The sequence below is a fragment of the Falco rusticolus genome, chromosome 3 (genome assembly GCF_015220075.1).
Source record: "Falco rusticolus isolate bFalRus1 chromosome 3, bFalRus1.pri, whole genome shotgun sequence".
Lineage (NCBI taxonomy): Eukaryota > Metazoa > Chordata > Aves > Falconiformes > Falconidae > Falco > Falco rusticolus.
Genome location: NC_051189.1, coordinates 74,371,751 through 74,393,912, shown reverse-complemented (window position 1 = coordinate 74,393,912; position 22,162 = coordinate 74,371,751). Strand labels below are relative to the sequence as shown.

General features: G+C 41.2%; 1 protein-coding gene and 2 long non-coding RNA genes across 12 annotated transcripts in view; 1 reads left to right on the top strand and 2 right to left on the bottom strand.

Moving 5' to 3' along the window:
* Positions 1-19,559, top strand: part of SLC6A18 (solute carrier family 6 member 18) — a 28,922-nt gene extending 9,363 nt beyond the window's left edge. Inside the window, exons 2-12 of the mRNA XM_037379995.1 lie at positions 1,075-1,215; positions 2,815-2,952; positions 5,260-5,441; positions 5,849-5,959; positions 11,128-11,240; positions 11,518-11,646; positions 12,234-12,390; positions 13,928-14,132; positions 15,763-15,922; positions 17,443-17,605; positions 18,697-19,559. Of these exons, the coding sequence (XP_037235892.1) occupies positions 1,075-1,215; positions 2,815-2,952; positions 5,260-5,441; positions 5,849-5,959; positions 11,128-11,240; positions 11,518-11,646; positions 12,234-12,390; positions 13,928-14,132; positions 15,763-15,922; positions 17,443-17,605; positions 18,697-18,909 (1,712 nt within the window). The 3' untranslated portion in view covers positions 18,910-19,559. The remainder of the gene's footprint in view (positions 1-1,074; positions 1,216-2,814; positions 2,953-5,259; positions 5,442-5,848; positions 5,960-11,127; positions 11,241-11,517; positions 11,647-12,233; positions 12,391-13,927; positions 14,133-15,762; positions 15,923-17,442; positions 17,606-18,696) is intronic.
* On the bottom strand, positions 199-2,817 carry LOC119144506. The gene is made up of 2 exons (XR_005103164.1): positions 1,203-2,817; positions 199-475 (listed from the first exon to the last, which is right to left on the bottom strand). It is a non-coding gene; the product is annotated as an uncharacterized LOC119144506 (long non-coding RNA).
* On the bottom strand, positions 6,464-21,231 carry LOC119144505. Of its 10 annotated transcripts, none has more exons than XR_005103155.1 (7): positions 21,049-21,231; positions 19,566-19,850; positions 18,661-18,807; positions 15,716-15,907; positions 9,872-10,027; positions 8,048-8,190; positions 6,464-6,812 (listed from the first exon to the last, which is right to left on the bottom strand). It is a non-coding gene; the product is annotated as an uncharacterized LOC119144505 (long non-coding RNA). The 10 variants fall into 10 exon arrangements; XR_005103162.1 differs by having other exon boundaries at positions 19,566-19,714; positions 21,049-21,230; XR_005103158.1 differs by lacking the exon at positions 21,049-21,231 and adding an exon at positions 12,019-12,042 and having other exon boundaries at positions 19,566-21,042.
* Between the last annotated feature and the right edge of the window lie 931 nt (positions 21,232-22,162).

Here is a 22,162-nt window from a genome sequence, read left to right as displayed (position 1 = left end):
TCCAGAGCTGGAAGAGCAGAGCTGGGCAGGCTCAGGTATGAGATTTGGAGGCAAAGTCAAAAAGGTCTTACTAGGCACAGGTTTACTGATAAAGAGATGAGGAGGACAGAGTCAGTATGAGTTGGTAGGAGGACTGTGAAGGAGCTTAGGCAGGATTTCTGTTTCCCCAGAGAAAAAAGCCTTTGTAGTCACAGGGGCTGCTGGCGATGGCAATAAACTTCCATCTATTACACCATTTCATTTTAATTGGACATTTGTGCAGGTGGTTTAAACACATTGATGAAACTTCTCCTGGTCTCATGACAAATCAGCATCTGTGCAAAGGCAGGAGACCCAAACTCGTGTCCCTTCTGAGGGAAGGCAGGGGAGATGAGGTGTCACACACCATTTTGCAGAAACCAGCAGGCTGCCGGCAGGATTGATACCTTCCCACAGGCACCCAACAGTGCGTGCTGCCTCTGGCCCAAGGGAGCTGCTGCGAGAAAAACAAGAAGGATGTAGAGGACACAAATCTGGAGGAAATTGGTTTTCATTGCTCCCATGTCTCACAGAACAACTTCAGTCTTGCTTTCAGTTCTTCATTAGCAAGAGGCTCTGAGCAGAGCTTAATGCAATAAAGTAACCTTGTGGGTCTCCAGTGCAAAATCCTGCTTTACCAGGGGAGGATGGAGGAGCACACGCCTGAGAGCTTCAGGGAGGGAAAAGAGGGATGAACTGAAGGGGAAACAGATGGTATAGGGGAGAGGCAAACCCTTGTGCTTTATGAGCAGGGGAAGTAAAGAAGATGCTTAAAAGAAAGGGAAATGAAGGCAATAGTGAGGCTATTTATAATGGGCTGTAGTGATGCTAGAGGGGAAGCATCCTGCAGCACTAAGCATCCCACTCCTTTCTCCTACATATTCGCCAACAAAATTACCAGTAACAGGTGTTACTTGGCAGGTATCCCTAACAATGCTCCCTCTCTCAACACATCCTACAAGGACTTTGTTAGGGTTATAAAGAAGACAAATTACTAAACAGTAGTTTCAGTGAGATGCAGATAATGATGCGGCTCAATTGCACTTGTGTTTTCAGGGGCATTCCTTATCCCATACTTCATCGCTCTTCTCTTCGAAGGAATCCCACTGTTGCATCTCGAACTGGCCCTAGGACAGTGCCTGAGGAAAGGCAGCATCGGTGCTTGGAACACCATCTCGCCTTACCTTGGAGGAGTCGGTACGTCTCTCACAGTCCTCGTTTAAGGAACTGCAGCTGAGCTCCCAGCCTAAGCGCTCACTTCCTACAGACCTGTGCCTGATGCTTGTTAGGACATAAAAATAATATTTTTTATGATGAGGGTGGTGAAACACTAGAACAGGTTGCCCAGAGAGGTTGTGGATGCCCCATCCCTGGAAACATTCAAGGTCAGGTTCAACAGGGCTCTGAGCAACCTGTTGAAGCTGATCCAGTTGAAGATGCTCCTGCTCATTTGGACTAGATGACCTTTAATGGTTCCTTCCAACCCAAACCATTCTGTGATTCTGTAATTCTAAATCACTCCCTTCGGGTGTTACTCTAGGCACACAGGAGGCTTAAATGCAAACCTAACCTTTGGGGTGGGAAACATAACCACCACAAGCTCTGCTAGCCAACACTGCCCCATTCTACCATACCCCGGAGCTTACACAAGAGCTGCCTGCCCACAGTGCTTCTTGCTCCTGCCTCACAGCCTCTCCAGAAGCCAGTCATCTCTGTCCAGGGATAGTTGGATTGGAGCAAGGACAGAAAGACAGGAAATCACAAGCAGGATCCTGGCATCTCCTAAAGAGCCTAAAGCACCTCGGAAAGTTCCTCTGAGGCTGCTAAAGGAATATTGTTAACATGGCTGGGGACAAGGGACAATCCACACAACAGTGTGCATCAGACTGGTGTGCAGTTCTGTCCTGGCAAATTTTTTCTGCTTACTTAATAATGTATGAAAAATATGAAAAAACATACAATGTCCTGCACACATCATTAGGCTTCAAAAAGTTAATAGGAGCATCTGCTGTTAGAGGGCTGAATCATCAGCTCTATCAGTTCTGAGATAGAACCCTCCTGCCCACCAGGGCAAGGAAAAACCCTTGGATGCTCCAGCCAGCACTGCTGGATCATCCCCTGCTTTAAACAAGCGCCTGAAAAAGGGATTGGCAGCAACAGCTATACCGGTGAGCATGTGTGGGAGGAGAAGGGGAGGCTAAGAGGAGTTATCTAAGGGCCAGAGGGCAACCAGGAAGAAATGCCAAGCAGCAGGGTGGTGCCTCCAGCTAAACACATCTCCTACAGTTAGGAATGTCCATCCTCCCTTTGCAAAAACGCAAGCAAGCAGAAACCGTGGGTTTGCTAATTCTTCCTTCCTTATTGTAGGAGCAACACAGTTACCGGTTTAGGGCATACACACATCACTTTGGACAAAGAGTGCCCTCACGCAGCTATAGCACGCTGTGAAACTTCAGACTCTTTGGGTCTCTGCTATTGAAGTTGTTCCATGTAGAAAACAATGTATTATATACTAGAGCAAAGATTTCAACCGTTCCTGAACCAGGTCACCGCATGCCAGGGAAGGCAACACCTAATCTTGGGAGTGTTTGCCTTCTTGGAGCAGGGCTGGTGACCTAGGGGACTGCACCAGCGTTCGGCTACTGAGGACACAAATGCCCATCTTTCACGTGAAAATCTCTGGGGGTAAAGAGAAAATCTTAAAAAATTAGGAAATCTTGAGCTTCTAAGAACAAGTGCTGCAATTGATAATTTTTTCCAAAGCTTTTCTAAGCTGAGATATTGTGCTTTCTGCAGGGGTTGGTTCATGGATGGTGTCAGTTCTGGTGAGCTTATACTACAACACTGTTTTAACCTGGGTGATGTGGTATTTCATAAACTCCTTCCAAGAACCTCTTCCTTGGAGTGTTTGTCCTCTAAATGAAAACAAAACAGGTAACTACCCCTTCAAGCATCACTGCTAGCCAGAGGAGGATCACAAATAGACTGGGGGCTAGCAAGGGGAAAAGGGAAGTTTTATTTATTTGTTATGCTTATGCTATGATACAAATATCAGTCTGAAAGAGCATCCTCTGCTTTCTGACTATGGAGAAATACTCCTCTACCAAGACACACGTGTCTGTTATCATAAACTACTTATCAAGACACGTGAGATTGTTAGCATAAGAACCAAATTTATGACTACATCTTTCAGTAACTGCTTTAAATGAGACTTTCGAGTTTTCATTAGCTGGTAATGCAATGGTTATGACTCATAACAAGCTCATATAGAAACCTTTTAGCTCATTTGCCATGATGTGCTGAGAAAGATCAGCTGAGTTGTCAGAGCAGGAAACACAACCCTACTGGAGAACTTCAATTTAAGCCTGTAGATTGCTGAAATTACTTTTACACATCCAACAAGACAGCTTCCCGGAGCAGGTAACCAAGAAAGCCCTGAGAACAGAAGCCACACTTCATTTGACCCCAAGTTTTGTGCAAGACTTTGTTTTCCTATCAAAAAGCTGTAAGAGTGATGTTAACCTACTGAAATTCATCATCCTTGCAGGAACAATAAAAGCCAGAAAGTCCATGACCCCGTTTGTTTGATTTCAAAATGGGAAACAAAAATAACAGTGTTTTTTTTAAAAAAAAGCAACTAAATAAGCAAAACATTTTTGAGGTAGCAGAGAAACTACTTAAAGAGGGAATCTTTGAGGCTCAGACCAAATACACACTATCCATTATAAAGCTTTTAGTAAGACCAAAGACAGACAGTGTACCTAAGCAGGATAAGGAAGCCTGCTCTCTGTTTTTTAAAATTGTTTTTCAGCTTTTTTGTTCAGAGCACGAGAGGCAACAAGTTCCAGGGCACAGCAAGAAACAATCTGCATAACAGGCTTAGGAAAAAGACAAAATACATCAGAAATCAACTTTCTTTTGGAGACCTTAGGACTATTCTAGAGTAGGAAGACAGTCAGACATTTCCCATCTTTGTTACAGAAGTAGAGAAAATTATTTTTGCCTTAAGAAATAGGATTCTTTCATTTCTCAGGATACAAATGTCCCAACTAGTGAGCTAAACATGTATTCCAAACCTGCTTTAGAGATCAGCTTTTTAATCTATAGTTTGGTATATAAAAAGCCTTGAATTTTTAGTTAAGCATCCTTTAGAAAATATTGAAGAAGTCCTTTAAAGATGGATTTTTCAATACCAAAACTAATGGGACTTTAAAACAGGGAAGGACAGGAAAAAAAGTTATGCTAAACTTGAGCGGGACTGCATGCAAAACAGCAGCTTCAGTAGGAGACACTGCAAGAAAATTAGTGTGCTCTCCTAGGCAGAGGAAGAAACGCATTCAGGTCTCACCAGGCACATAAAGGAAAAAGAGCTTCCCCAGTCTTGGTGTGTGCTGGACCTCCTGGTTACAGGGATTGCTATCAGTGCTGCCTCTGTAGGTTTCACAATGTGTAACTCCAGCTCCTGGAAATGCACAGGGCTGCCTCCTGCCCTCAGGACATTCCTCATTCCGGCTAGGAGCAAAGACAGGAGCTGCAGCACCCAGGGAACTTGGACTTCCAGCTAAAGACTGCAAGTCAATGAGTTTCCTGAAGATCCTCTGTCAACCTCCTCTTCAGGCATTTAGGCAGACAGGTGAGCGCAGGTCACGGTGTATGTTGTGTTCCCAGTTCCCTCCTCTCCAGACACAGAGCCTGGCTGGGGAGTGCCCGCTCCCCTGGGCGCAGGTGCCTGGGGCTCCTGCTCACAGAAGTCCTGGAAATGTGACCCAAAGAGGCTGATGCATGGGTTTTGCCCCCCTACAGGGTCATGACATAGCCAGGGGATCCTGGGCTTAGGCGTATCCTCAGGTGCCCGAATCTTGTCACAGCTCTGCCAACTTACAAACATGCAGCTAAAAAATGTCAGTCTCCACAGAAATTACAGTTTAGAATTTACCTTGCACCGAGTGTGACACCTTTCCTATTTAAAAGGTTATCACCTGTAGAAACGTTGGTGATGTTCTGGTGAAGGTCTCGTGTAAGTCTCACAGCCTTAGCCTGCCGTGACAGTCGTCTTGCTGCACATTACAGACAGTGCAGAAAGGCCAGTTCAGCCCATCTCTGTATTTGACTTGGCAGCCCACAAGAGACCATCCTGCCACTCTCCATTGGTATAAAGTATTCCTTCCTAACCATACAGCGAGTGGGAAAAATATTACCCATTTCAAAATTTATTCTTATGCTTGCCACATTTTCTTCTAGGGCTCAATGAAGAATGTTATGAAAGTACCGCAGTAAATTATTTCTGGTACAGGAAAACTTTGAACATAACACCCGACGTCACTGATAGTGGCACATTGCAGTGGTGGCTCATTTTGTGCTTAGGAACCTGCTGGGCAATTGTCTATCTCTGCACCATCCGCGGAATTGAAACCACAGGAAAGGTATGGAAAGGATAGAGAAGTGCATTATCCCACCCTTTGAATCCTGCTCTCCAGATACTGAGTTTCACCACCAATGAAAGCCTTCCCCATGTACCACACTAGCACCATTTCAGGGTGTTCCTTGTCCTTGTCCAACGAAGCGGTGACAGCAGCACACATGGCTCAAAACGACACTTCTCTCCTTTTCCATTGCAAATGTTCCCGCCCTACCAGCCTCCCCTCACACAGTTTCAAAAGCAATTTTGTTAAAAGTATGTTCTGCTAAAGTGCACTCTGCTTCTTCTAAAGATGGCAATATTCATCTGTAGCTGTCCTATCTAATATTATTAGGATTGTATGTAGCAATAACTTAAATAGGATTTATCAGTGTTATTCTCAGTAACCATCTGTCTGTCTTCTTACTTTAGGCAATTTATGTAACAGCAATATTTCCTTACCTGGTCCTAACTATATTCCTCATTCACGGACTCACTCTACCAGGAGCCACCGATGGTCTGGTTTACCTCTTCACCCCTAATGCAAGTATTGCTGCTATAGTCAGAAATACTATTCCTTATTCTCCTCCTCCGATCTCATACTGTATATTGATTTTCCAGCAAATCCTGATCTAGCTCCCTATCCAAGAGTTCAGCTAAGCTCTTTTTTATGAGATGAAGTGATTTAGTATTTTAATATACTGTAGCAAGAGAAGAGGCAGCAAGGTAATTAACAGTTTGGTAATAAGCATATCAGAAAATACTGGAAAAATGAGTATGTTATGGGTGCCTCAGACTTGAACATCTAAGTGAAACTGATATGCTTCATGAACAGAATCATCTCTTTTACACACAATAAAGATGGGACTTTCCTGTCAATACTACCGAATTTACATGACTTTAGTATTTTAAGACTTCATAAGAAAAACAGCTGAGGAATTATACTGCAAAGTGTTTGGTTTTTTTAAGGTTGAAAGTAATTTTATCCTACCCTTTTTTCTCTGTAGCGCAAGTTTCCCCCCCCTCCCCGCCGCCCCCACCCCCGTATGTCCCTAAAAGACAGAGCTGCTGGAGTGCACCCCTCTCCCATTTTTTTCTCATCTTCTCAAAGGGACAGGAGTCCCAGATCCCTCCATATGCTGGCCATTTCAGAAGGACCTCTTTATGCTGTCCTTAGCAGCCTTCCCAAATGCAGAGCAAATTTGTTCCACCAAGTGGCTGCTATCAACCACAGGCTCCTCACAGCTCTGCCTTCATGCTAAAAACCTCCATAAAGCCGTAAGTGTAGAAGAGGAAAAGCAGCACCCACTGACAGATGGTCTTGGAGCGTCCTCTGCCTCTGCAGCCACAGCAGTGCTTCCCACCACAGGAGCACTGGGTATTGCCCTTTCTCTTCCTACAACCGAAACGCAGGCATTAAGGAAAACATAAGCCAAGAAGCCCAGAGATACATTACGTGTCAGCCTGGAAAGGGACAACAGCAAGGGACAGCTCAGATGAGACACCTGTTTTATCCCTCCCCCTGCAAAACCAGTCTTGGTTGTCTTTCTTGTCAAAAGACAATCTTGGTCTTTACAGGAGGTCAGGACATGCACCCTTATTTTTGTAGGGCTCAGACAGGACAATAAACGCTTGCTTCAATGTCTTAATGAAGAAAGCAGACTAGACAGCACAACCAGAACAGTGCTTGGCCTGTTGTCACTTTGTCTCAGCTCAGCTGATTGGGTTTCTCTGAAAGAGCTCAGGCATCTTTGGGACTTCACATTCCACAGTCATTACACAGTGAATTTAATGCAAAAACTAGATTTATGTGTATTCACAAAGCCTGGAGGTATTGCAGTGCTGAGGGGGATCATCATACAAGAAGAGCCGGATGGTTTTGCAGACTGGCACCAGAAGTCAGAATGAAAATCTGGCTGCAATCAACCTGTAATTAAGGATTAGTTCGTTTGAGGAAGCAGATCCTGGAGACGTCCTTTAAGAGTCATATGAAGATGGTTTTGGTGCTGAAACTATATTCTTACCTACAAACATGGAAAAGCTGATGCAACAGCCTGGTAAGTGATCATCTACTCTGGGTGTTGCTATGCATAGAAAGTTATAGTGTAAGACAGAGATGGCTTTGTTAAACTAACACACCAACTGCTATGGAGGATTCTGGCACTTCAGGGTCTTCAAAAAGACAGCAAGCACACAACTGCAACATTTCCTTTCTTTCTTCTTCCCCTTAGCCCACAGTGGCAGTACCAGTATTGCCTTTTCTGTTAGTCTGTTTAATGAGAAACAACTCCCACCACTGCCATCAGTAAATACATGCATTTTTCTTGTTACAGTTCTCCACAGTGGATGTCCTAAAGTGAGTTTTATAGGGGGGTTGTTGGTTTGGGGGTTTTGTGGGGTTTTTTGTCAAAGATTTACCTGGCCCACCCAGACCACATCAGGTTACAAAACTGTAAAGCGTATTTCTTAAGTGCATGCTGTTTTCTTCTTTTCTTTTTGCAGGAAGCTTGTAAAGCTTTAGTAAAATAAAGTTAGCTCACCTACTGCCATTTTCAGCTTGCTTTACAAAAAAGACCCTAAACAAACCAACACCCACCCATCCCAAAAAAACCCCAACAAACCAAAACCAACCTTCTTGACATTCTCCACTCACTGGGGCAATCTCTTCCAACTTTTTTCCAACTTTGCAGTGTGGCAGAAATTGTAGGTTTTTTGTAATAGCTGACACATCCATTCTCTGGTAACTGTTACACCTCCCTCTTGTTTTTGCAAATCTGTGAAAATAACACCTAGTGCTGAAAGTCACATCTTACCAGTTTCAACATCACAATCACCCAACTGAATTTATTTATTTTTCCCCAAACCACCACTGCTTAAATTCACTCACCTTCCAAGTTTGTATTTTACTTCTCATTAATAAATATCACAAATAATAACTGCATGCATATGGATTTTAAACATGACAGGCTGTGGTTTTCTTTTCATGCAGAAATGCCTAGTCCGCTTTTTGCTACCTGACATACTTTCACACCTTAAATTCTAGAACAAATAACAAATACTTCTTTTCATTGACTTTCAGACATGGAAAAGTCTGATTATTTACTCATCCCCTCTAACTCCTTGGCTACCTGGAAAGTGAAGCTGCCAAGAAAAAAGAAGAGATACTGAAGTTATGCTCACAGGCACTTGAGGGGAAAGCAGAAGCTGTCGCACAAAGATGAAGCAACAGAGGAGCTGGAACAGAGCTTTTGGAAAGGTTCTTGGGAAAAAAAATTAAAAATCAGAGGCGGCAGAGAAGGGATCCCATCAAGCATCAGCAATGGTGCCTATGCAGTTCAGCTTCTGTGGACACCTGTGTCAGCTCAGGAGCACAAATGCCTCCTTCTCCAGGCTCTTTCACATCTGAAAGGGCTTCAGAGACTGTAAATATTTGGGGGTTCTCTGGCAACGAACAATTTCAGAAGCTTGGTTGGGCAACGTGCCTGACCCCAGTGCTCTGCAGCTATTTAAAGAGCAGTAAGAACAGCCAAGAAAAAGGCAGCACAGGCACCAGACCCTCTATCCCAGAAGGCAATTTGTAGTTTTTTCATCTATTTTGCAGTTTAGTTTTACACCTAATATATTACTGTGAATGAACGCTTAAAACTCCTTTTGAGGTACCCAGTCTGTCCGTAATCACTTCTGGTATTAAGGAGAACGAAAGCATTACCTTAATGAACTGCTGTCTTTAAGTGCAGTATTACTTGTTGGCCACTTGCTTATGAGAAAAGCAATAGCTGTTTTGACACCAAAATTACACATCACAGGGATCTGTGAAGAAAGTTTCTGTCCATGTTTCATGTGTTCAAGTATCCAAACATCTCACTGCCAAGGGGGCAGCAATTACGCTTCCTTTCCTCATTACCCCTGTGTTCATTAACATTCTGCTTGTTCATCTTCATTCGCACAGTTCTAGTTTCAGCACATTTTTTTCTTCTGAAGATGTGCTTATGATATCTGTATGCCAGATTACCAAAAATATAAAAAAGCATTTAGATTCATAATTTGTTTAAGACCAGAAAATGACATTGCCATGGCATGTTTGCCTGTCCACTACTTCTTCAAGTTTGGGCATGGATTAGTGTCTTAGAGGCAAAAAATGCATTACGTCTAGCACCAAACTAAACTATCACCGGATTCATTTGCCAAAGTCCCCAATCAGAAAGTCAAACTTTTAACAACCTCCTCTATCAGCACTGACAATTGACTTGGCAGCACTTCATCAGGCTGTGAGGGCCATGTAGCAGTGTGAATGCTGAGTTTCTGCACTGCAGTAGCAATCTAGTTCTGTACCTGCACGTGGTCTTACCAGCAAGTGCTCTGGCATTAGAAGGTTTGGTTATGATCCTTCAAAATGAACCTCTAAGAAAGGTTTGCCTAAGTTGAAGCATTTCAGTCAGCAATGGTTACACTTACCTGCTTGCTATGCTATGTTGTACAAAATGTTACACCAGTTCTGCTGTGGTGAAAGCACTGACATACTTGTGGAGAAAGCATCTGCAGTAATGGCATTCACCGCATCCGTCCACACTGAGATGAATCCATTATTCTTGCTCTTCAAGCTCAGGCCAGCTTCAGAAAAACCCAAAATGCTATTAAGGGGCTTCTGGCATACTTACTCCTCATTCCTACAGATGTTCCTAATCATGTACTAGGATCAATAGCACAGGCATATAGACATGACAGGAAACACAATTTGCCCTACATTACTAGGATGCAGGTTTGATTCAGATTGATGTAAACCAAAGTGAAATACTCTACGGCCCCAGTATTACTTCTGGGCCAGCTGCTTTTGAAAACACTCATTCTTAACTAGTACTGGTTTCTAGTCACTCTACTTGATAACAGATTGGAAAATAATTCACCTTGGTAGGGTATAAATATAACACACCACTTCTTAGTTTCTGCAAGAAACTAATATTTATTAAGTATATTTACATTTTGCTCATTACTTATGCTTTATCTTTTTCTTTCAGCCTGCTTTTAATGATAGAATCCCTTCTTAGCACAGCTATTTAGGACCGTATATTATTCTCTGTAATACAACAATCATTGACTTTTTAATTTACCTTCATCTATCATGTCGCCCTTACATCTAAATTAAAATTTTGCTGTCGTTTTCTCCTTTTCCCCTTGTTTTGCCTATGTTGCCCTTTTATCTTTTATTGCTGTTTTCACAGTACTTTGAATCTAAGATGTTCTTTTTAATGAATATACTCTTCTTGACTGCCTGGACTTTTAGTCTGGGGTTTTTTTATATCCTTTTAAAGTGAATTTGGAAAGCTATGGAATCACTTTCTGTCTTAAAACAATGTAACTTTAGTGGTTTTTTATACAGTTTTAGGAAGATAATATTCTTAAACTGTAAGTTACCCAGTATGTGGATTTATTGTATGCCTAATGCCTATCATTTAGAAACACTTTTTTTTTCATTGGAAGAAGAAGCATACAATGAAACAGATTCTGCAATAACTACGTACACTAAATAGACCAAATCATGTCCTAAGAAACACCTGCTTTACTGACATGTTTTGTGCTAATTCCCATTTCCAGTGTCTTTAGATGGCAACACAACACTCAGTTTCAAAAGTAAAGTATGAGATGAGCTATGAGAACTGGGAGAGAAAAAGAAAATTTAAGTGTAATACATGCATTTATTCCCATTATTTCAGCTGAACATTTTGAAAAATCCCCGTGTATGGCTTGATGCAGCTACCCAGATTTTCTTCTCTCTCTCTTTGGCTTTTGGAGGACTTATTGCATTCTCAAGCTACAACCCACCAAAGTAAGTAGAACTACAATCTTTATAAATTGGCTAATTCTTGCTGCATTTTGTGGAATTTTCTGAAATTTTCAAAACACTTTCTTTCAGATATTTATTAAGAATCTTAGATTTTTAAAGGCTCTTAACAGCTGCTGTCTTTCTAAAAGGCCAAATAGATTTTCTAACAGGAAAGGGAAAAAATCTAAAAAAATAAAATGTTTCCAGAAATACCTGAAATAATCACAGATAAAATACTGCCTTTTTTTAGTTACTTCACTTGTTTGAATGCTGTTTCTAGAAATGACTGTGAAAAGGATGCTGTGACAGTAGCAATTGTGAACAGCGTGACATCCCTCTACGCTTCCATCCCAGTTTTTTCTGTTTTGGGGTTTAAAGCAACCACAGGCTACTGGGATTGCTTGGACAGGTGAGAAACTTGCAGTTCCAGTGTTATAGCATGGTTTCAATGCCTAAACAGATAATGTGTTACTTGAACATGCATTTATAGAATTTATTTTCACTAAAAAGGAAAGGCACCTGTACGGAGAAGTCTAATATAAAAACAGAAGGTATTACGGCACTGAGGCAAGAATGATCAGGGTTAGCATTTGTAAGAAGCAAGACAGATTATAAAACAACCCATTAATCTCAATCTCAGAGTAGCATCAGTAGTAGTTAAAAACACAACACCTTTTCCTGTTCCACCAGATTCACTGGTACATTAAACACAAGTGGTGGAAATGGTCTTGAAGGCTGAACCCCGCCCCCACCAAACCAACAAACATTTTAGAGACTGTACCTGCATGAAGCACTCAGTTTGTATCTGAAAGACAGGACATTAAATAGCTTGAATATTTTCTCCTATTTTATACATAAGTTCCCATTTAATATTTTCCTTTATACTGTACAGAAAGTAAACATCACTTTCTACTAACATCTGAATACATGGCACAGCATTTCCAGCCACATCACCTGGAAACATTTAAACTAACGGTATGTCGGCTTCTCTGGCAGGAACATTATCAGTATCATCAATGAATTTGATCTTCCAGAAGAAAGCATCATGCGACAGAACTATACAGCCTGGATTAGTTTCCTAAATTCATCATATCCAGAAAAAATTGCTGGACTCAAACTGAAAAGCTGTGACCTCCAAGAATTTCTTGATCAGGTACCATAACTGCTGTCAACAAAGCAATCCTTTATGTAGAAGGACTGCTATCTTCCTTTTCCTTGTAAGTGCTTATACTTTACTTGTAATGAATATATCATACATAACCATGAAACAAAACAGTTTTTCAAAATTTGAAATAATAACACTGCTGTAGGACAGTCTGAAATCAAAGCTGTCTGGTACAGCATGTAAAATTACACATTATTATCACAAAACTAATCTTCAAATATCCTCTTACCTGGAGCCTACCACGGACACTAGATGCAGCCCTACTTTAGTTTACAGGAATAAGCACAACAGAGGAAACACATCTAATTAAAAGATTATAGGAAAAGGATGCTGAATGAGAGTTTTCTAAATCCATATTTAAGAAAGTATCAAAAAAATCCACAAAAATGTTCACTGTTTGCCTTCAATCACAGGAAGGTATTCCTTTCCTCATCTTTCTATTCCCTCTTGTCCTCTCCCTTTTATTTTTCCTTTTCTTTGCACAAGATCTTAGCAATATTTTAATTTTTTTCTCCCAACTCTCTTCCCCCCTGCCAAAATACATCATGATCGTCTCCCTCTCCTTCTTTTCCCACCCTCCCAAAACATTTCCCCTATCGCTAAATACACATGTTCTCTGTTTACTTCTCCAGCCTCATTCCACTTGCTCCAGTGAAACCACCCAGTCCTCAAACTCTTATTTACTACTCACTTATTCGTACTACCTTATTACAAGTCCCTGCCACCTAATGAGAAGAGAATAGGGCCATTGTTGGGAGAAAGAATAGGAAAGAAAGGAGCTTGAGAAAAAAAGAAAATAAAATCGAAGGACAGAAGGGTGGACACATTTGCTAGGGACAGAGTGTGCTGATGCACAACAGCCATAACACACAACAGCGAAACAGGCCATTTTGCTCACATGACAGAGAAGTCCAAGGACAACATTCCAGCCCTGACATGAGTCAGTTTCTGTTTTGTCTGGCTTCCTCTGATGGCACCCATTTCTGATTCACAGAAATAGATTAAAATTTAGATTTAGATTAAAAAATCAGATTTAAATATCCTTGTCCTTGGGAGACTGAATTCAAAGAATTCTGGCTTAAATTGTCTTTTTTCCTATTAGCCTTTTCTGCCCTGGTAATTATGGGTTTTTTTGCAACCAACAGTTCACCAACTCCCTTGCTGCTAGAGTGGCCATCATATCCTTCCTTACATATTTTTCTTTCCAGCATCTCTTACATTATACATTTTTAAAAAAACGTATTTAAGAGTATTAGCAAAACAATTGTTCTTTCAATTACAACTCTTGACACAGCTCTCTGTGCAAGCTAGAATTCTGTTCTATGATTGTCTACACACCTCTGATAGACCATTTAAAATTAAACCCCCCACACTCTCCACTACCTGTTTTCACAACTGCTGGCTGCCAGAGCCCCACAGGCTGACCAGCACCCTTGACTCCAGGGAAGAACAGCAGCATATACGCACGAGAAACTACATTTACACCATTATAATGCATATTTTTATCTGCTTCTGAATTCTGCAGAGCGTATCAGGAACTGGCTTGGCTTTCATCATTTTCACTCAAGCCATCATTCTCATGCCAGGCTCCCAGGCCTGGGCCATCCTGTTTTTCATAATGTTGTTCTGCTTGGGCCTTTCTTCCATGTTTGGGAACATCGAGGGAGTCTTCACTCCTCTTCTAGAGCTTCGAGTTGTATCTAAATCAATACCCAAAGAGCTATTATCTGGTAAGGTATTTGCTTTGGTTTGTTCAAAGAAGGTGGCTTCTTTATAGATGCGCAAACTACCAACGGCTTCATAAATATCACAGAGCGATTAAGAATTTTAATATTAACTTAGCTATCTCATAGTGTTGGTAAGGGCCGTGGATTGTGTTTGCAGAAGATAAGGACATAGATGAGGTAGCAGTTACGGCAGAAGCTGTCAGATGACAGTATTATATTGCCCTTGCCAGTTTTTTTTCTTAGCTTGCAAGAGCTGTTTCAGTCTGAGAAAGCTTGTTAAATCGCTGTGCCTGGCGTCTGAGTCGTTGTTGACATCAGGAAGAGCCTTGTCTTTACATAAGCCTTTGGCACCTAAACAAGCCACTATAAGGCAACCACTGACATCAGCTGGTCTGCCATAACCACCTCCGCACAAGCTTACCACACTGTCACAGCTGTAAGAGAGGTCATTCACCCTTATTTCATTCAGGTTTATGCTGCTACAGATTCTTTCATATTTACTGTGAACAGGCCGAAGTTGAAAATTACTACTTGGAAACTGAGGAATGAGTGTGTGCGATCCTGTTCTTGCACCAAAACCAGCATCTTTTCAACCAGAGACAGTTACTGAACCCAACCTGCTCCTCAAGAACCAGACTCAGTGAGAGTCTAACAGATCCTGCTGTGAAATTGGTCTAGAAAAATGTGTCTAGAAACATTTCTGGTGCTTTGAAGTAATGGATTAACACATCAGCAGCGTGTCCTTTTAAATTCTTATGGGGACTATTGCTGGCATGCCTTTTTTAGAGTGTTCTTGTGGCAACTAAATTAAATCCTTCCCATTTCACAACTTTCTGTGTAGAAACAAATTTATTTAAAACTTGATGAGATAACCCTATTATTTTGAAATTGATTTTCCAATTGTGAGCTTTAGAAAAAAAAAAAAAAAGAGAGAGAGTCTGGAGCCAATTGTAGACAGCAACGAACCAAAGGCCATTTTAGAGTCAGAAGCAATTAGCAGCACAACGCAAGGATGTACAAATTTATTTGCAGCCCTTGTCTGCACCCAGCAACACTATCCCTCCTTCCAACTTTTTCTCTCAATTAACCCAAATCTGTACCTTGGCTAAAAGGGAACTGACCGTAGAGAAGTATGGTGAAACCTAAACCAGACACGCTGAAACTTAAGGGATATACACATTTGTAGCTCTGGGCCCTTTGAGGAAATGGGGGGCAGAGATCCAGGGAGCCCTTACACTTCTCAGGTGCCAGCTGCCTGTGCTTTGAGCCCATGCCAGGGAGATGAGATAAGGGCACTTGAAACTCAGTACACATCAGTGAAAAATTAACACAAGGCAACAGCATAGCACAGCCCAAGCTGTCTGCTGGAAGTACTAACAACTGAAGGATGCTCCAAGTCACAGGAGTGCACTCCTCCTGCAACAGTGGTGTCTCTTGGCCAACACACAGAGGAAAACTGAGTTTGGGAAGCGAAATTAGCTCCCCTAAGGAAAAAACAGCTTGTTTTAGCTCTGTAGAGGGAGAGAGCACAAAAATCACTAGAGAAAAACTAGAGCAAAAATAATTTAGAACAATGATATACTTACCAAGTTCAGTTCAACACTCCAGTAACAAAGATACCTTTTTTCTTTAGGTATAATATGTTTCATTTGCTTCCTCATTGCTCTGTGTTTTACACTGGGTTCGGGGAGTTACTGGATTGACATTTTTGACAGCTATGCAGGATCATTGCCTCTTCTAGTCCTCGCTTTCTTTGAAGTGATTGGGGTTGCGTATATCTATAAAATTAAAAGGTACGTTGGAAAAATTTTTTTTCTCTCGTAAGAGACAAATGCATTTTCCTCTCAATCCACGTCTGTTACATACCAGTACACAATATTAACTTACTTCTGTAGCACTTACCAGTTCTGTGAATGTAGTTATTATACTTTGCTTCAAGTGTCCTGTATTTGTAAAACCGGAAGGACAATCTCTGCATAGCACTTATGGAAGGGAGGAACCCAAGTTTAAAGCTAGAAAGTCAACAACCATTGTAGTTCTTTGGCCAGGAGGAGTTACACTGCCTTTCTAATATCCTCCTGTTAATGCCCTTTTGTTTTGTATACTCTTGTATTTTTTGTTTCTTATTATTTTTCCCCCTCAAACTTCATAGTAGGCAACATGCAGTAACTCCCCCGTGTTAAGAGGCTCAACCTGCACGCTGAGAATCTTCGCAGTCACAGACACTAATTAAATTCACTTTTTAGTTTAAAAGCTTTCCTACATCCTCTGTAATTGTAAATGCCAGAAACCTTATCTCATTTTGCATTTAGAATAAACCTGCCTTCTCTACTCAGGGCCCTTGCAGTTCAGAAATTTCCCCAATTCTCAGTAAAGATTCATCTTTTCCCCTCTATATTCTACTCGGTTATATGTTGGGACTTCACCTTTCCACACATCCCTCTTGTTGCCCATACAGCTAGCCTCAATTTTCCACGATGCAGAAGTAGCAATAGTAGGTTTCACACGCTACCATAGATTCTGGATTCCATAGCACCTGTATTTTCCCTGTTGTGCTACTATACATACACTTTTTCCTCTTGTTACTATGGGATATGAGCATAGTCAAATCACTTTTTCCTAGTTCTCAAGAGATTACTTAATATCTTCACTTAGGTTAACAATATTGAAGACAAAGCTGGTGTTTGAACACACCCACAAATTACAATTCCTATTCCAGATTGCAAAACTCTTTCAACTTGATAGATCCACGTTATCATGTAACTACCAAACTCAGAACCATACATCTACTGTGCATTCAACGTACAAAACTCTAAGAGGTGTATGCAAAAGATCACTTCCATGTCCAAACAACTGCCACTACTGACTGCGGAGGAAGATGGCTCAGGTGCAATAATCTTGTCCCTGACCCGATTTGATTCATTTGGTGCTGGTTGATTCATATTTCTTCCTAACAAGCTATGTTTGTTCCCTTGGCAATTCTGTCTTTTTTTAAAAGGTTTGACTAGTTCTACAGAACTGCTGTAATATTTTCATCATTTATTTGTGCTTAGAAACTTTAGACTAGGTGCTCGCATAACGTAAACTGACAATGTAAACTGATCATTGATCCTTGGTAGTGATCAATAAAGACCTACTTTATTGATATTATTATTATTTACTTAAGTCTATAGGAAGTTATTAAAGAAGGGTATGCAATAGAAAAGATTTAGGGAGCTGTAGCATGTGTTTAAAACTTATGGTAAAAATATGAAAAAATGAAACTGTTACCACTCAGATCTGACATCATCATAAACTTGTCTCCTCTTAAAAGGTTCAGTAAAGATGTGAAATGGATGACTGGACGAAAACCCAATCTCTACTGGCAGATCACATGGAGGTTTATTAGCCCTCTGCTCCTGCTCGCTGTCTTCATAGCCTTTGTTACTCTTCAGATACAGAAGCCACCAAGCTATGCAGCCTGGAACCCTAAATATGTATGTTCTTGAGTATTTCCAAAACTTCTAATAAAAGCAAGAGATGCTTTCTCCCTTACCCGATCCTTTATAATCATTGCCATCTACAGCTTATCTACGTAATGCAGCCTGAAGTGATGCAATGCTTAGAATGAGAAGGCTCCAGTGTGCATAGAGGTTACACATACTAAAATGTGTTTCTGCTAACAGAGCCTCTTCTTGAGGCGTCCTGCACACTCCATGCTCCGTATTTCTTAGGGATGCGCACAGAGAACTGTTGAAGTGTAATGTGTCTGTGAGGCACTCCATATCTGCAGGGGTTCAGAGGTGGAACAAATGCATGAGCAGAGCTTTAGAGCTGCATAACAGATACCAGAGATCAAACATTTCTCGGTGAGAACCACCAGTACCACTGGGGTCCTGATGAATATATGAACGTGTACTTCTGACAGGCAGACAGGGAGGGAGGCAGTGCTCTGAGGACAGTGTTGGCTAATTCAGTACCAAAGACACGTCAATGCTGAGAACATTTGTTCTGGATGTCACTGTCTCATGCCAGTTGCAGTTCCCCCACCCTGCATAGTTTTGAAGATCTATTCTGGTCTTAAACTGCACAAGGATTACACAGCAGCAGTGTCTTCTCTAAAATCCATTAAGTATCTACCATCCCAAAATAAAACTCACAGCCACAGAGTTGCAGAAATTGTATTCTCATCATTCTCCCAAAATATCTCTCATATAAATCTTCCCTATTTGGCAAAGAGCATGCTCAGTAATTGCTGAAACCAGGTAAGCTCTGACTACTAACAAAAACAATCAGAGCACAACTAAAAGAGGGTGAAGGTTTGATAATTCTTTGGGCAACCTCTGCATCCCTAGGAATATGTCACACTCCCAGCTATAAATCTTTGAAGCTGTAAAACATTTACAGCTATCTTTAGTCCCAACAAGAAGGGCATACAGAGGACACGGACACTGAATGCTATTGTAGAGCAAGAGTAAAACTTTTGCTTTCCTTACTATAACAGCATAAGAAAATGCAAATGGAAATTACAGTAAAATGGCAGTGCACCTACCAATTATCTCTTTTGCTTGCTTTTTTGTCTTCACAGGAAGGCTTCCCTATGAAAGAGGAAAAAGTTTATCCACCCTGGGTACTGGCCATCTGTGTGCTGCTAGCTGTCCTTCCTTGTGTGTTTGTACCTCTGGTAGCACTCTTCCATCTGATCAAAAAAATGCACAGAAGCAAGGACTCAAGCTTTGTACCACCAGAAGTGTTTTCATGTCAGGGGTCTAATAACAACTTCTCTTATCAAAAAGAATAAATACCCATTGTATCTAGCTGTAAGTAAAATTAAGACAGCCTTTGTTAGACGTGATTAGTTGTAGTATGGTATCATCCAGCCAACCTGGTTTATGCAGTTCATATGCCTACAGGCAATCACTAGCACTCTATAAGCAGTGCTGCTATGTTTCCTTTATTTTCAACCAATTCCACAACAGTTATTTTAATCTTGTCTGTCCCACATCCTGTCCTGAATCCTACATACTGACCAAGTACCAGACCCACTGCTTTAACCCTTTTCACGCATTACTAACTACATGTCTCTCTCCAGTCAGTCTTTAAACTTGGAAAGCCTGCTAGTTATTGCAAATGCCCTCTGTCTTCCTCCGCTTCTAAGAAAACCAGTCTGTTCCTAAGAATCAGCAACATAAAAATTGGAACACAAGCACCTGCAGTTTCATTCACTGACTCCCCTTCTGAGAGGTGTAGAATGGAAGCTCTTGTGTAGTGACTCTTCTTTGTCCACTACACTCTACTTTTTGTAAATCACACTTAAATAGCAGTTATTTTGTGATTATTTCATATTCTCAAGCATTGCAAAGAGCAGAAATAAAGCACCGGAAGTTAAAAGAATGTAAATCTTTAAGTAAATCTGTAAAGTAAATCTGAGTAATTAATTTTGCACAAATCTCTTACCTTAGCAGATTCCAGAATTTATTGTAGGGGAAAACAGTGTGAAAACAAAAGTCCCCATTTTTTTCCCCTTATTTTTCTCAGGCTGAATACAGTAACTGAATACTGTAATAAAAGCGCAGATGTATGGAAGCCTCTTTGTGAGCTGCAACCTTATATGACATGACAATGAAGTTAAACTTTACTCAAAACCAGGTTTTCCTGTACTTTACTGCAGATCCTGGCCACTCTCTGCAGTGACAGGAGATGAGGATTTCTTTTTCAAGCAACTTGAACAACCTGCAGCTTCTGAAAAAATACAAGGGAAAGTACATAGGGTGAGTAATTAAGAGTCAAGGAAAGGACAGGAAGGTTAAGGAAAATGGAGCCTTGGGATAGGCTACACACTAGCAGGGCTTCACAATGGGCAACAGGGATTTTGCCACACAGTGAAGATGAATGAGACCGACTCGAACTCTGAAGAGCAGAGGCAGTTACCTGACTCCTTGAAAAGGGCACAAGGGGAACTGCAATCACGGGAGAGAGGAGGGGATAATTTTTACCTTGCTGCTTAAGGAAAGAGCAGCATAAAGAGAAAGAGATTTAAAGAAAAAGAGATTTATTTCTTTTTTAGATTTTTCCTTTTAGATTTAGTATCCTCTTCACAGAGCTGCTGCAACCTCCTGTCCTGCAACTAGCTTGAACAATAAGACTCTTCTGGAGCAGTGATGGTACTAGAAACAGTGTCATCCAGTCTGTCACACCAGATCCACCACAGGATCAAAAGAACACTGTGCCTCTGCCTGCTGGAAGGAAATGCACTGGGTAAACTGTGTGCACAGCAGTTGCCAGGCCACAGCCTCCAGGCCCTTCCACTATGTGGTATGAGTAGTATCACCTGCAAAACAATTAAGTGCCTGGGCTCTGCATGCTTTTATTTCTGAGAGCCATGGACTTGGCTAATGGTCTGTGTGATGACGTCCATCAATTCCCCATGGTTGCCTGCCAACAGCCCCAGCCCTTCAAGCCAATAGAGGGGCAGGTAATAGAAACACAGCTTCTGTTAGCAGAAACCTCACAAAGTTCCAAGTAAACTTCTTGATGTTCTGCAGCTATGCACTGTAAAGGCTCTAGACAATGACATGGAAGATTTAAATTGCCACGCTGCCTGTTGCAAATTAAATTTAAGAGGTTATGAGTACAAAAGGCTTCCACAAAGAATGAATAATAAGAAAACCCCAATATAATTGTGATTTTATATATTCATATAAAAGCTGTAAATACATAAATAAGAATTTTTTATTAACTCAAGCGTACACTACATATTCATGTCTTTGATTACTGATAGCTACATGCTCATTACAATCAGATATGTAGAGTATAGGCAGCACGTTTATGTATTTGGTCAGAGATCTATTCTTAAAGAAAAACACAGCCAAGCAATACAGACACAAGCTGAGAAAAAAAATAAACTACATATACAAGACTTTCAAGCCTATAAACCCACCTCAAGTCACTGTCATAGCACCCTCAGACTTCTTGACTTTTGAGCTGCCCCTTCCCATTCACCAGAAAGGAAACTTCATGGGTCATCAGACATGCAGTTCAGCCTGGGACAAGACTCAGGAAGAAGACAATTTTCAGTTCCAGTAACTACAACTCATGGCAGGGAAATGCACCAGCTGAAGTTACTGTTTAGCCAAGGTAGGCATGTAGAAAATGTGTTGAGCAACTCTTGCAGGAACATTGTCTTTTCTGTTCTCAGTGCACTTCTGATGTGACCTCTACTGAGGTCACCTGTAGCCTCTTTCAGTAAAATTAGTGCTACAGTCTTCCCCTTCCTGTTCACATGAAGCACAGCCTCTTACAGGTATTTTTTTCTCTTGAATAGCATGACTGACTTTGAGTAAGCATATGCATGGAAACACAAAACTGAATCTGTGCTGAAGTCTTATATACTAAGTGCTGTCTACTTCTGCTCACTCTCCCATCAATCTTTTATCTGCATATCCCATCAGACCTTCTTTGCTATAATACTCTGCTGTGAACTCATACTGTTCTGACAGACTTTTCTGGAATTGCTTAGGCTGTAAGGACAGCCTGGATTCTTTGGGGGTATATCTGTAAAGGACACATACATGAGTATAGAGATTTCAGCCTTAAGCAGAATCCATACCCCTAAGACAAAGAGCTCAAGTACCTATGAAAGGAAAAAGCCTTAGAAGGAGCATTACAACAGCACTATAAATAAGGAAGCACCCAAATTATAATAAAATAATAAACAGAAAAAAGCTGAAGAGAGAAAAGCATATTCCTCCTGGAACACAGGCAGTTCCCTATATTGCAAAATTTGATACCTACCTCAAATTGAGATTCACAGTCCCTAATCTCCTCCCAAAATGAAGAAGTGGGAGAAGGATGTGTTTGATGGACGCATCCACACGCTACAATTTTCTCTAGAGGGGCTTCTGTCAAATTCCTCCCTCTCAGCCCTGAAGAGATAGAGACTAAAGATAAATTTTCAGCACTGTCATCCTTCCTCCTCATATAAAGCCTCCAGCAAGCAGACTTGCACAGTGGTTTGCAGCGTTTGCAATATAGGTTGCATAGTGCAGTCACAC